The following is a 15,943-nucleotide window of genomic DNA, read 5'->3' on the forward strand; positions in this document are numbered from 1 at the left end:
ACACCGGAGCTACTGGCGGTCTTACCTATAGCTTCCTTGAGGTATCTGTGACCTATTAGTTTGAGGTACTCTTCCACAGCCTTTGTAGCCAGTGTGTTTTCCCGAAAGATCAAATGTTCACGGTCCATAAATCGATCAACCTCACACATCGCCATGTCTGAAAGAAACTCCTACGAGGAGACACAACGTGAAGTTCAATAAAACAAGAAAAGTTGCAAGCAAGGGAAGTTTATAGTATCATTAATCTCAAAGGTAATTTAGTTACAGCTGTCAGAAAAAAATACATTTCAAAGAAAAATATTGCAAAAAAAAGTTGAGTAATATTAAAACATAACTACTGCATTTAAAATGCTAATTTCTAATAAATAAATGACTAAGATATTTATTTATTAGAAAGTTTTAAGGAAAGTTGCCATAAACAGTAATATTTACAAGAGTAAATTTGTTGATTTGTTAATAAACCGTCTTTTGAACGATATTTGCTAAAAACAGCCCAAATATTTGGTTGGTTGATTCTTTATTTACCTTTGTTTTCCCTGTGCTCTGAAGAATGTGCACCAGAGCAAACGCCACCTCCTCTTTACTCTTCACGCTCAGCAGCGGCTCCAGCACCGCGCACAGTGTTCGGTAGTTGTTGGTGATGTACTCGGCAAACTCCTTGTACAGCTCCATTGGGAGAATATTCATAGTCTGATAGCGCGACTTGACACGCAGCGAAGCATTGATCACTTTGGCACTTCCAACGCCGCCACCTTTGGCTAAAACACTGGACTGTATCACTGGGTACCACTGCTCAACAAACTGCCGGCCCGTGATGCTGGATATTGGGATGCTGACGAGGCCGATGTATGTGCTTTTCTCCTAATTTGCAAACAAGATGGATTTTTAACCCTGATATGCTTTGTATTTTTTAGATCAAACATATAAAAAGTGCTGAAACGTAATGCTTACCTTGCGTCTCTTTTTATCTGTCTCTTTGTAAAGGTGCAAACGAAGGCTACGAATGGTTGGCAAATTGTTAAACTCAAAATGTTCTCCCCAGAAGACCGTGTCGGTGCGGGGTTTGCTGGTGGTGCGCGCGTACAGCATGTCGTCCAGACAAAGCTCGCAGTAGTAACGTTTCTTAGCTGGAAGATCTCGAGCCTCAATTATCCACAACTTGAGCACATTCTCCACCCGCCTGCTGTTGTCCTGAAAAGAGTGCTATAACTGCGTTAAACAACCCAGGAGGCTTGAATGTTAAACTTAACTGGACACACACACAAAAAAAATCCACTGAGAATACCTTGTTTGGTTTGACCGCTCGTTGCAGATTCTCAATCCATTTGTCTCTTTCAGAAGCTGATCGGCAGGCAAAACATTTTGTCCCTGAATTGGTGGTTACCTGAAGACCAAGCATTCTTAATGACACTCATTTCTTTGCGACTGATCTGTTTTTCCAATCCAAGTTGTAAGATTCAGAAACATTTAGGGGTAAAGATGCAGATTGCAACTAAATTAAAACACTCCGTGGAGGACAGGCTTATTAGTTTTCACTTGAGTTTTTCACTTCAGTTCTATTCTTTTTATCCTCCCCTGATTATACAAAGTGTAAACCAATTTTTGCCTCCTAAGAGGCTTAAGTGAAATCTGTATATCTCTTGAGTGAAATGCAGCTGTTCTGCTGAACTAAAAATAGTATGAAAAGCCACTCTTACCTCAGGGACAAGCACAAATGTGGTAAGAGCACTTAGACGGGAAAGAGCTGATCTAGACTAATCTAAAATGAATAGAATTTCTCTAAAATTAGATTAATAAAGCCTATTCTTCAATACTAGCCCCTAAACTGATCGCTATGTCAACAAAATACTGGCATAATAAACCGAACTTTACTGCATTGTGCTGCATCTAGGCTGCACAGTTATCAGCATTGTTGCCTTGCAGAAAGAAGGTGCTGGGGTTGAATTCCAGTCAGAGGCCTTTGTTAATGGCATTTTGAAATTGTTGCTTCTCTGGCTTCCTCCCACAGTCCATAAATATGCACGTTAGAATAATTAACCACTTTAATTAGCCCAGAGGGGGTCTGTATTACCCTGTGATGGATTGGCAACCTGCAAATAACCCCAAAACGTCATGCATTTAGTAGGCGTAGGGGATGAATTCCTCTTGATTTAAATATGTTTATTTTATAATGTGTTTTTCGAAGATGACATACGACACAAACCCCCAAAACCTGCAAGCCTTAGTCGTTAAATATCTCTGCTCAACAAAACTTGTAACTCCAATAATCTGTTTCACTATATTAGCTCTAATTAACTAATGAACTATATTTATCAAAAATATAAGCTCCAGACAGAAATGAAGAGGCTGTGCAGTCATAGCTCAAATGTTACATAATTTCAGCTGGAGAAAAAGAGAAAAAAAGTGACAGGCAGGCAAAAAAAAACACAGAAAAGGAAAAGGTTAGAGAGATTAACACACCTCAAAGCAGTACTCTTGTCCTAAAATGCTAGAGTGGACAGGCTTGATAATGGCATCTTCATCCAGAACTAGGTCTAAAGCCTCTGCAGCACTGCTGGGGGAAAGGAGGGACTCATGGGAGTGGGATTCTTTGAAGCTTTGCATCAAGCGAGTCCTGGTGAGAGAAGGAGACATCGACTTATATTCAGAATTCATATGGATGTTTTTACAACGCGAGTCACAGCAGAGGAAAATCATCGAGTGTTGGTGTGTATTTCAGAAAATTTCACTTAACCTGCTGATTTATTTATACCACTTGGAGCTGGAACACATGCAAAAATTGATGTCTTTGAATGTTGTGCTTGCATCAGTTCATCGGGGATGACGTTTAAAAACAGTAGAAAAAAAGAAAAATAAATTCATCAATGCTCTGGCTGGCCTGGTGAAGCTCAGGTTCCTGGGATTCATATGGATGTTACTTTACCGCCTATCAACACCTACAAACCCTTAAAAAAATATTAACACCCCACACGACATTCAGAACCTTCAGCATATTTCATTTGGTATTAGGATCAAATAATAAAGATTGTTTTTCTGCAATAACAATGTGTCCATCTCTACCGCTGAACTTTAACATCTGGAAAACTAAAATAAACTGGCTGTGGGGAGAAAACACAGTGAAATAGGGAGTGATTAACAAATAAACAATCTTATCCTGCCACATACTGAAAGTTATAGTTTCTGATGTTGCACACATTGATATTAAAATGATCCTAGTGATTAAATATAGTGTGCCATTTTAGAACAGGCTAATTACAAAACAGAAATAAAGCGATGTATGGTGTGACATGAAATGTTGGAGAAAATGAACGACAAAGTTTAACTGCAGTGTATGTGGTTGTTTGTCCTTGGGAAGTTGTGTCAGATGTCCTTTATTCACTTGTGCTTGGTTTTAAAATTGCTCCATATCCTCAGCAGGACAATGTAGTTTTGCAGCATCATAAAAAGGCTCTGGAGCAGCAGAATCATAACAAAGACACCTTGATTTCACACAGAATATGGCACAACTGCAGGATGCCCTGATGGGTAAGAGGTGTCCCGAGGTAGACCTACACAATATCAGGCAGAATGAGTTATTGTTGTGGCTGATGCTTAGTGCTAGAAAATAGCCCGCAGTGGCTGCTACTGTGCTGATGGTTGGAAAACACACTTCTCTGATTTGCTTTCCCACTTTCTCTTTTAAGGGCAAACAAAATGTTTGTATTTTAGCTAATAGTAGCTCTGCAAACAAAACAGCAATGAACTGAAAGGTTGGAGAGAGATGACATTAAAGATGGAGACATAAAGCTGACAATTATGTCACAAGCTTCTAATAGCTTGTTCACAACATTTGAAAGACAAGGAGGCACAAATTTTAATGTTTTTGTAAAGCAACATGTCAAACAGACCACATACTAAGTATGACATGGAAAAATCTAAATAAATCAAGGTGAAAGTTTAAAAGAATATTTTGGACCCCGACTAGTCTGGTGTGAATGCTCATCTTTTTTTTAAGAAAAAAAGATACCCGAGTGGGACAATTATAAACATTGAATCCACTCGTATGCCAACAAAGGCCACGCCCTGATGTAATAGTCAATAATCCAAAAGACGTATATAATGAAGTTTGCAGATGCACTCAGAGAAATAGATCTTAGCTGTGGAGTCCTGATCTTAGCTTTTAGTTGGTGAAACTAAACTTAAAGTGTTTATTTGTTGACCATTTTTCATTTGGACAAAAAAGGGGTAAACTTGCAAAGCTGAGAAAACAATCCCAACTGTGAGGGCGGCAGCATTATGTTGCTGAGCTGTTTGCTGCAGGAGGGACTGGTGCACTTCACCAAATAGATCGCATCAAGAGAAAATACCGTTTTGTGGAAATACTGAAGCAACATCTCAGATGGAGAGCTGCAGCTTTCATGCAAAGTGGTCTTCCAAATGAGGAATGATCCCTCAGTGTCCAGTTTGTTACACAAGGGCTTCAGGAAAATAAACTCAATGTTTGATCATCACAAAACCTTGATTTCTGTTCCATAAAAAAATTGTAGGTAGAGCTGAAAATAAAATACTGCAGAAAGGAATGAGCCAACATCTCAGCAAACTGTTCTGAGAAAAAGGAAACAAATATAAATAATTTTGGTAATCCAAACTGACCTAAAACAGGGAAAGGGCTAGTCTGACATTAGGGTTTAAATAACAAGCTTGAATGTTCTTCAGTATAACATTGTCATTTTGTAAATCCACATTCACTTTTGGAGTTAAATACTAACATCCAGGTAAGATTAGGTATTTTAATATGATGTTTCTGAAATCCTCTCTATCGTGCATTTTAGGCTGAACTGGTTCTACAGTCAAGTCTAGCATCTTCTCTTCAAAGCAGTGAGACATTCCTGTAATCTTTTAAAGTGGACACTTTGTTATTTTTTTTTTTTGTTGACGCTTGATCTAGAAATTGTACTGGTGCACAGAAGATATACCGCAAGGTACATGCCTGGGAAAAACTGGTCTAATCTCTGTGGTGGAAGTGGATGCACAAGGGTGAACCAAACTGAAGCACTCTGTGAGAATAAACCTTATTGTTGAGAAAGGATGGGAGTGTTATCATCTCCATCGCCGGTTCCCGAATCATTTCAGGGTCAGGTGAATCTAATTGAAGCTAAATAAGAAGCGGCAAATTGATTTGGCGGCACACACAGATTTGAATACAGTACCAAAAAAAAAAGAAAAAGGCTGGTCAGTTTTCAGAAATTCAATTCCATCTCACACAGACTACGATAATGGAATGTTTTCTCCCTCATCGTGTTTTCTTATTTGAAACTGTGAAAATGTTGAAATTTAAGTTGGATTTTTTTTTTTAAAAAGGCAGGAGGACTGACAGAAACAAAAAATACCGGATAAAACAGTTGATAAATATGCAGATTTAATGCCGATCATCACTGAATAATCATGACCGCCGCGCATAAAAAAGTGCTCTGATAAAATCAACAGACTTTGGCAGCCGAGCCAGAGCAGCTGCGTCGAAAAGCTCGAGTGTGAAGTTGGATGCCGAGGGTTTACAGGAAAGTCAACTTAATGCTACCGAGTGAATTAAGCGTGTGTGGGCAGGACTCAAAGCGAGCTGTGCGGGCAGCTGTCTGAGGCAGCGGTGAGAGGGGCGCGCCGACTCAAAACCCCAACATCATTTAGCTTTCGCTCACAGGCTCCATCCCTGCTGCCCCCACACAATCCACCGGGTTAATTTATGATTTATTTCGACATCTGAAACATTGCATTCTAGCACACGAGGTTTTCCCACATCCTCTGCTAAATGACACTTTCTTCGTTCGCCCATGTCGGACATCCACACCAGCCCCAAATATGTCTGCAAAGCGCCTCCCGCTGTGACGGGAAAGTGTGCCGTCAGCGATACATTTTTACTCCCTCTTGACATTCTTGTATTTCCCATATGGGCTTCGTGACTGGATTGTGTGAAGGTTGCATAAAATTTTGAAGCGCAAGATCCAGCTGAGGATGTGACCTCCCCCTTTCCCCCCCCACACACACACACAAAACAAAAGAAGTCTGTCATGAGACGCTCCAAAGCTGCGAGCTGCTGCGTTCCGACAAAATGTAAAAAAAGAAAAAGGGCTAAATAAATAAAAGTCTCTCAGACAAGATAAATGTAAGCATGTGGTGAAAACAATTCCTCTGGTATCACTAGAGCTTCACTTTGTTTCTGTTTTTTTTTTACTAAATAAAATTTCATTATGAAAGCATAACGGATTAAACTTCTTTTATCAAGACAAAATGTGTCACAGTTGCATACAAAATTATTTAACCGCCCCACTGCAAACTAGTTTTAGTTGCACATTTAGTTCAGATGTTTGCAATAAACAAATTGCAAAAGAACAGTTTAAATAGTTTGGAGAGATTTTGTCCAAACTTAACAATAAATCTTGGTTTCAATGTTGGTTACCGTTACGCATCAGTAAGCACATTTGTAAATCAGGTGTAGTCTCAGGCATATCAAATGCAAACATTCAAAGGCTTCATTAGTGGGGGGATAAGTAGACACATAAGCTCAACAACAAAGATATTTATTGTTTTTAAACACCTGATCATTGATGTAGCTTCTCTGAAATGTGGACTATGAATGCTGATATTAGCGTTAGGGACGTCCGAGCTGCTGCAACATGTTTTATATTTTAGGTTTGAGCAGCTTTGGTGGTAGGTCAGCTCCTTTTAGCACAACTTGGACACAACAATAATCTTTTCCAGCATCCCATTGGATGTGGGCCAAGAGAAGTAATGTTGTTTTGTTTGGCATCAGATTTTGCTACCAGAATCCAGCTGGTCAAAAACGCTGGACTGACTGCAAAAGACGGTTTAGTGAGACCTTATGGCAGCGATCACCGAGGTTTCAAATTCAACCAAAAAACTATGAGTATGCACCAAAGCTAACCTAAAAACACAACAAGTAGCTGACTTGTTGTGAGCAAGTCAGCTGCAACTTTCAACTCTACAAATAAGCAGAGTTGTGAGCAACAACTTTACAGAAAGGAATGATTCATTCTTTTCTGTAAAGGAATGAATCAAAACCTGAACTTTTCACGCCTATAGATCAGTAGTATGCCGGGATGAAGACGAATAAAGCTTACATTGAACAGAATTACAACCCTAGAGTAAAACACATTGATGCTCTGGGGTTTCTCTTCTTCCCCTGGTACTGGGGTACTGGGGTAAAGTAAGTGAGTGTAAAGCAGACGGATTCAACAAGAATCCCACGTCTCCCAAGCTTATCTCAGAGTTCATCAAGGCTCGGTTTCAGAAAACGTCCAGTGTTGCTTTCATTGTCGTTTTACTTAAACTCTACTGAAAATCTCTGGTGGGATTGGAAAAAGGTTGTGACAGCACGGAAACTGAGGAATATAAATGAACTGAAGTCCATTCACCCGCATCTAGTGAGCTTAGATTCCTCAGAGATCCTGCCAGACTTTGCAGTCCAGGTATGACTCACATTTGCAGCAGGTCAAAGGAACCAAAGGTTGGTCTTTTGAGCTTTTAATATGCTGATCTTGATGGGGTTGAATAATTTTGAGGCCGGTATTTAAAATTGACATTTTGAGTGGAATTTGAAGAAAACATTTGTAGAATTAGTCAAGTGGTTCTTGTTTTATTTATTTTTTTGGATCTAGCATGTATATTTTGCACAGAAAATATACAGCAGTGGGGGCTGAATAATTTTAGGTGCCACTGTAAATGTTGCTGTTAGGTAAATTGTATTAGTAATTATCAAATATTTGTTGTATCATGTAGCCTTGTAGTTACATTTTAGATAATGTTTCTGTGTGTTAAATAACTTTGATTCTATCCTGAGACTTCCCTGGGAAATAGAGGTGACAGGTACTCTCAGCAGCTGTTGCCTTGCAGGACTTCCTACAAGACAGAGGTGTTAATTGCTCCCAGCAGAGTTTTACATGCCTGACAATAAACTCTGCTCTGTGCTTTTTTGTGATACAAAGCCGTTGCTTTGAAGCTATGCAACGTGCCTTATTCAACACCGTGCCTGGAGAAAGAAAGATTTAGAGTATAGATAACATGTGTCTAGAAGTGAATGTTATTTAGCGCTGCAACCATGTGATGAATGCTTTGACTCCACCCTTTTAGAGTTGCAGCGCCCCGTGTGGCAGGGTTTCCTAAAGATCAATAAAAGAGAGGAACAGACAGATGTGTTTCCAGAGTAGTTGGAAATTTGTAACTGGAAACATCTCTCTGTCTGCTCTCCTCGCGAGTATAACAGAATCTAACTCTCTTGTCTTTCCTGTATTTGTTTAAATTGTCTCTAATAGGTATTTAGACCTGACAGTTGCCTCTCAAAAGTATTAACAACATTTTTGACTTTTTTGAGTTTTTGTCGCAGCCCAATCAAACAACATCTGAGTGCTGGTTTATGTTGGGATAGACCAAAACAAGCCAGAAGTGAAGAGAACGTTCTCAAAAAAACTCAAAAACCTGTATCGACTTTTTTGTTTCCACAAGCCAAACTAGTAAAGCTTGCAAAATTTTCACAGTTTCGGGGCTTTCGTTTCATGACTTACCTCTCTTGGTCAGCACTACGAAACCGGGGCAGAATCATCTGTTTGAAGCTGCTGGTCCGGTCCAGCTTCGGCTGGCTTTTCGCCCTCTTGATGGAGCCCTTCAGCCTCCGATTGAGAAAACTCTAAAGATTAAACACAACAAACAAAAGATCCCATAAAAGTCTCAATGGGTCTGTACCAGAAAAACACATTCTGGTGTTTTTGCTGAACTCACCGGCTGCCTGAAGGGCTGAGGGGTCGTGTTAGGAGGAGTCTCCATACTCGACTGTCTTACAGAGGCAAAACTTGCCCTGCGGGATTGGTCTACAAGAGGACAATGTCATGAAAAAGGAAGCAAGAAAATCAGTCATGAATAAGATTTACATTGTCTAACAAATCAGTTGTGCTCTCTAATGTTCTATATTACCTTATATTCAGAATAAATCTTATTTATAAAAGGAAGGTCTTAAGATACCACATATTTTAATTCTGACAGTCAACATGATTGGAAGATTTCAGTGGAAGATTTTATGGTGTTAGACCTTATTGTTTTGTCCACATTCAATCTTTGTTGAACTGCATGACGCTTGATTATTACTAATGAAAGTTTATCATTGAATACTATATTGTTCATTACATTGAACATAAAGCGTCCGTTTGCAATTTCTGAAATACAAAGAACATGAATATATGTACTTCCAAATACATAAAAAAGTCTCTTCAAGTTGCTGCCACTAGCCACGATTTTAGCAAAGCTGAGTTAAATTTTAGGAACCACACCCAGCTTTAATTTATGCCAGAACTTTACAATGACGAAAACCATCCAAATAGTTCTGACAACATGAAGCAGGCCAACAAATCTCAAAGGAACACAACACAGCCACATCTAAACAGATAAGACAGAGAAGATAAGACAGCTTTATTGCCATTCTATGCACAAGGCGGGCCGGTACAAAGAAACTTTCTTGGCAACACTCTGAAATACAACAAAAACATACAGTGAAAGAGTGAGCTAAATATAAAAGTTCACATTTGTGGTACAACTATCAGCATTTCAAAGAAAAACAATAAATCAAGTCAGCAGTCGGACATGGTGGTGGTAGTATGATGGTCTGGGGCTGCTGTGCAGCTTCAGGACTCCTGCGACACAAAAAGCAAACTGTAGCCGTCAAAAGGTGCTTGTACATATCGACTGTGAGAAAATGATCAACATTTGGCCTAGGAAATGTTTCGAACTGCACAGCTTAGTGTAAAATTATGCAAAAGAAAAGTTGATGCAAGAGAAATATCGGAGGTGAAGCCCACAGTCTGTGATGACTCATCTGGATACATATAGCTTTAGTCTGTCCTTATGCTTGCACAAACTCAGCAACATGGTGATGGATCTATGAAAGTATGAGCAACTATCTTTAGGAAATCTCAGCTGACGCTTTCTCTGTATGGCCAAGAAAGATGATGTCAACGTAAACCTAAATGAGGAGGGTGCAAACCCTGTTCACGTATAACTTTATTTCTTCTCTTCCTTGCTGTCTAAAGGCTGACCTAAGCAGGACTTTAAAGATAACCGTACAGACAGTAGTGAGTATTTGTTACACTTACTAAAGCTCTACAAGGGTAAAATATGTTATTATTTTACTGTGAACTTTAAGATGCTGCTTCTTTCTGCCACACATTGTGGAATATGGTATATTTTAATCTCCGTCCTCTTTACCATTTTTACTGTTATTGTTTAGTAGAATTTTTGCACACATCAGATGTGAGAAACTGTTTTCTTCTCATAATGTCAAGTATCAATAAAGGCACAAGTCTTAATAAATGTGAGATAACAAATAATTCCTGGACCCAAACACTGCCTATTGTCCTCTCTTCCCATGTTAATGACAGTAAATCCTTAAGATGTTTGAAAAGTAATAACGTTTCCACCAGAAAAACAGTTAAAAACTGTAAAAAAAAAGAAAAAGAAAAAAAAAGTCCATTATGTCATTTTAAACAGTAAATGATGCATCCTTCTAACTATCTGCAAGGAATCCAGGAAGGGAAGCAGTTTAACTACACAAACAGACAGATGTTTCATTATTCCAGCTAACAGAAATATTAATAAAATTTTTTTAATTCTGGACACAATGCTGGCCCCTATTTCTGATCTCTGGTTAGCCAAAACGGCGTTTGTCAAAGTGGGGGACTGAGTGTGGTTTGTGAAATCAAACCAGAAAATGTGATTAATCAGCTTAAGTTGTGGTTTAACAAGGCAGTCAATTATATTTATATATAACACCTACAGTATTTGGTCACAATTACTGGGGAACTAGAAATATTTCAGAGGGCTTTAACTTAACTAATGTAGAGCTAATTGACTGAACAGAAGGGATGTCACTTAATCTGCATTTCAAGATTTATTTATAAATTTTGTAAATTTGCCATGAAACACAAATAAGCCTATTAAGTACAAATGTGAGTATAAGCTCAAATTCTTATAAAGTAACGTATTTCCTTAATTCCTGCAGTTTTACACCTGGATTATTCTGGTTATGTAATAAAACGTGCAGATTGATCTGTAAGGCGTCGTGTTTGTTTTTTTTAATCTAGACGCAGGTCTCATGTTGTTTTTCGCTCCACGGTTCTATTTTGGGCAGTGACTGATCTGTTCGGGGGTTTTTTTTTAGAACTTGGCCATTACCCTGAGGAGCCGTTTCATCCTTTTTTTATTTTTTATTTCTCAAAGAGAATCAAGACACGCCGTCATCCTATGATTTTGATTCCCTCGCTCTCGGTGCCTGTAAGTAGGCTACTCTTCAGGTTCTATTCTGAATCACAGCTAATTGTTTGGTACCCATGGAAACAACTCCAAGGGCTTCTACTTGAAGTGTAAAAGATATTGGCACAAAAAGCTGCACAGCAACGATGATAGAAAAACATCAAGCAACACAGCGCAAAGAGTTGCATTTCTTCAAACCAGACGTGAAGAAAGGAGTCATCAGCAGGCTCTGAGGGGCAATCACCCTCAGCTGGGGGAAAGACTTCAGATTTTTATGAGTGTGTTCACATGGAGCTAAAGCACAACACAGCAAATCAATTGAATGACCTTGTGGGGGAAAAATTTTTTTTTTTTGCGTGCATCTACAGTCGCTCGCAGTGAGGACGGATTAAAGTAGACGTGACATATTAGAACAGATGGATGTGTTCGGTCGAGCCATTCTGAATGTAAATTGCTCTCAAGACGGAGCGTGTGGGTGGCAACAGCCTCTAGCTAGCTATGATACGGAGAGAGAAAGACGGAGAGAGAAAGACTAAGAGTGGGTGTTAAAGAAACATAGTCAACCTTTATCATATCTATTAATAAATGTTGGGAAACTTTGTATTTTTGACACTTTTTGTGTCTAAAATAGTGCATGAACAGATATCGATTCCACAATTTTTAATAGGATAGAAGACATAAGAACTTTAGCTACTATGAAATAAAGTCCAAGAAATTACTTTTAATTGTTCTGCATTGTAATTAGGATCCATACGTAGTTGGATTATAATGTGACTACATGATTGGGTTTGAATGAGAATAATCTTATTTAAATTTAGGCACAAGTGGATTGTGCAGTGCCTTGCAAAAGTATTAATATTCTTTAATCTCGGAGCATCAGATGAAATCAGCTGAGACCAGAAACATGCAATAAAAAAACAACTCTGGAGTAGCTGCAGAGAGCCACAGCTCAGGTGAGCAAGTATTTTAATTGGAGAACTTTTACCTGTGAACTCCACAAAATCTGTCCTTTGTGAAAAAGTGACACTTTTTCTTTTCATTGCTAAAAAGAAGAAGTAAGAAGTCCTGTTTGTACTTTTCCACAAGCCATGTAGAGAATAAAGCAAACATGAAGAAGAAGGAGCTCTGGTCATCTATGCATGCTACCATCAGCCATGCAATTATAGTATTATGTACATAAACTGTCTATTGGCCCTGCATTTGTACTCTTATTTTTGTCTTATTTTTTAAATTATTATGCAGCCTATTTTGTGTTTGATTTTCTTTTCTCTATATTATTAACCCTTCCAGACCAAACGTAGCACCGACAATCCGGCCAAATTTGCAGTACCGTAATTCCACCCCACTGCGCAATCTGAAAAGTTCCAACGGTTTCTAAAAGGGGAGACTTGGCGGTTTCCAGCAAATATGGAGTTATTACGGTAATTTCACCCCCGCAGTAGCAGGGAGTGGAATTAATCTGAGGGGCAATCTTTTAATAAACACTAAATTGCGAAAATAACTTATTAAATATTGAAAGTTCTGGTTTTTATGAATAAATAGGCAAATATATTTAATCACAGGACATTTAAAGAACTGCGTACAATTAAAATAAGCAAAAATGTCCAGGCGGACATTTGACATTTAGGTGTTAATTGAATTTAAACAGGAATGTGGAACATAAACTCGTTAGATTAAATTATACTGTTAAAAAGTAATGTACATAGTTCAACATCAATCATTCAATAGAGGCTCAAAGTCAAACAGGTAAAGAACCAAACCAAAGATTATTGTATTTCCGGTATTTTCTGATCTAAAATATGTTGCAATACCTGTAGAGGAGGCAGAAACGTTATTTAAACTTTAATTTGGGTAAAGCAGCTGGGCTTCCTTAAAATATTTTAAAGTTAAATGTTTGATCCAAAAGGACAACTTTCATTTGTAATGCTTTCAAGCAGACAGAACCTGTTTAATCTTAACATATACACATATACATAATATATATGTAATAACTATAAAATTGGTCAAAGCTTTATGTACTACAATTACAGGTCTTTATGCAAATATGCCTGTGTAAAAATGTTTTCTTTTAGCAACTTCAGTGGTGCTAAAAGCTGCAAATAACATGCAAAGTAGATTTTCCAATTATTTAAATCCCTAGAGAACTATTCTCACAAAAACTGGCATATTAATATGAACTAAATATGGTATTTGGAGAGTATCAGTATAGAGGAGTGGGGGTTTTAAACAACAAAAGTAGCGAAGGAAGTCCCTGTTCTCAGGTCTTATTAAAAACAAGTCCCAAGATTCAACGTGATCAAGTTTTTGCACATAGTATAGAAGCTGTTAACCTTCTCTCTCCGTTTCATTTGCTCACAGTGTTATCAGAGTTGTGGGTTCTCTGGAGAAAACTGCAGAGTCAAGAATGAAATTCTGGCCCAAAGTCCCAGAGAAAAACAGACAGGTTTCAGCTGGGTTGGGTTATTACAGACAAAATTCAACTAAATGTGTCCATTTCAGCAAAGTGCAGTCAAGCAGCTACATGCATTACATGTCTTTAACTCCAAAAAACTAAAGAATAAAACTGGTAAATGCTACTGAGGTGATAAGACTGAAATAGATTTCATTGTGGCTGCCTGTTTTGTTGATATTGCACTCTAGCTTGAATGGTGTATTTCCAGTCACAGGCCACAAACATGGGATCTCAGTGTGACTGGTCTGGAGCATCTGACAACAACAGGCCTCCAGTGATTCACAGACAGGCCTGCTGGGGTAGATACTGCATTCATGTCATATGGAAGTGTCTGTAATTGCCATATTCCATCCAGTAAACACAGTCCATGACAGCAGATAACCAGCAATTATGGGAAGACAATTTGCATTTGCTCTTTTTCTGATGGCTCCAATCTGCAATGTAGGTCAATTAGGTTACCTTAAAATATATTTTCTATCCATCTACAGTTGGTAAAATATGTTTTGAATTCAAATTACAGTGCAAAGATAGTGACTGTTGAACCTGATTTTGTCAGTAAACAGATTTCTCTTGATGATAATGACGTGAAATTGAAGCCAGATGTTGATAATGACCCGAGTGAAAACCCACTCAGGAATAAAAACAAATACATCTATAAATTTAGAATAAATTAAAAGGAACATTGCCAGTTTTAGAAATATCTTTTCCAGGAGTGACTGGAAAAAACTGAACCATGTATTTGTTACTTTAAGGTTAGGCTAGTGTAATCGGAAGTTCACAAAATTGAATGCAACCTGCTGGGTTTCAATAGATAGAAAACTTCTTAAACTAATTTAAATAATTAACCAAACATATTGAAATGTTTGATAAGTGGGATTAATTATAATATATGTGTGACTGAATTGAAATGACTTGCTTGTAAAGTGCCTCAAGATAACATTTGTTTTTGAATTAGCGCTATGTAAATAAACTGAACTGAATTAAATTAGGTTATGTTTAATAATGGAATGACGCAGGTAATACTGAACATAACAAAACAAGCTCTACAAATGCAAAGAAAGCCAAGAATAGCTGATTTTTGTCCGTATTTTTAATGTATTTCTGCTCTCATCTGCAAATTATTTTGCAGATACAAATTAAATTGTCGCCCAGCTCAGTCTGATGGGCTATAAAAAGATTTTTCATTACCATGCTTTCACACAAGGAGCATTTCATTATGATTAAAAGCAAAGACTACTCTCAAGACCTTCAAAATCCTTATCATTGCAAAACATACTGATGGGACTGGTCATGGTCATATTTTAAAATTTCTCACCCCATGTGGTTTTGGAAAAGCTTCTGACAGAAGAGTAAAATTTTAAAAAAATCGGTCTTATTATCCATAGCTCCAAAGGCGAAGGACCACTGATGTAGAGCCGCAAAAAGACCAGGAATTATCAAGTATTGTATTTGAACTAAACAATTACAACTTCTATGCACACTGCACAAAACTGAACTTCTGTAGAAAAACTATGTTGAAGCTAGTTTCAAGTTTGCTACACAACATTTTGAGAAGACATCAGAAATATTGGGAGAATATGCAATAGTCTGGTCAAATAATCAGGAAATATAAAAGTGGGACATCGGCTGAATTTACATAATGTACGGTGTATATCCAATCTTATGAACCTTAGTGCTTTAAATCTAGTGTCATTTTCACCCAGTTGAATTGACAGTTACTCTCACATGATGCAAAGCTCGGTTTGCAACTTGAGTGCCCAAAGATTCACTGTTATGTGACATGAAGCTGGAACTAAAACAACTTTTAGATTATGTGACAACTACTTTCTCCACTGATCCGCAGTGACAAAGTTCATATAATTAAAGGAAGGCTGAAGAGAAAATTGTACAGGGACAGTCTTGATAAGAATCCAAAAGCCAAATATAAACTTTTTTTGATTTCAGATAATAAAACTGCTGGACTCTATAAGCCACAGTCAATAACGTGTCTTGAATTCAATTGAAAATCTATGGAAATAAATAAAGATCAGTGAACAAAAGAGGCTTTGCTGTAGAATAAATTATGTTCAGTTCTGTGTCGTTCCACCTTACGCAAAACATAATTTAGAAGCTATTCCATTTTGATTTCTTTGTATGAGGAAAACTGTTTGAATTCAGCATCTGCTACACATTTTGTCATTAGGTTCCATTACAAATATTTAT

General features: G+C 37.8%; 1 protein-coding gene across 5 annotated transcripts in view; it reads right to left on the reverse strand.

The window, feature by feature from the left end:
* The window catches only part of LOC116731272 (ras/Rap GTPase-activating protein SynGAP-like), a 58,876-nt gene that overhangs the window by 26,301 nt on the left and 16,632 nt on the right, over positions 1-15,943 (reverse strand). For 4 of the 5 annotated variants that reach the window (XM_032580957.1, XM_032580959.1, XM_032580956.1 and 1 more), the window contains 7 exons: positions 8,770-8,858; positions 8,556-8,677; positions 2,461-2,614; positions 1,286-1,384; positions 952-1,203; positions 526-861; positions 26-170 (listed from right to left, as the gene is read on the reverse strand). In XM_032580957.1, coding sequence (XP_032436848.1) covers positions 26-170; positions 526-861; positions 952-1,203; positions 1,286-1,384; positions 2,461-2,614; positions 8,556-8,677; positions 8,770-8,858 — 1,197 coding nt within the window. The remainder of the gene's footprint in view (positions 1-25; positions 171-525; positions 862-951; positions 1,204-1,285; positions 1,385-2,460; positions 2,615-8,555; positions 8,678-8,769; positions 8,859-15,943) is intronic. The other variant, XM_032580958.1, reaches the window with a different exon arrangement.

Source organism: Xiphophorus hellerii, chromosome 13 (genome assembly GCF_003331165.1).
Source record: "Xiphophorus hellerii strain 12219 chromosome 13, Xiphophorus_hellerii-4.1, whole genome shotgun sequence".
In the NCBI taxonomy this organism is placed as follows: Eukaryota; Metazoa; Chordata; class Actinopteri; order Cyprinodontiformes; family Poeciliidae; genus Xiphophorus; species Xiphophorus hellerii.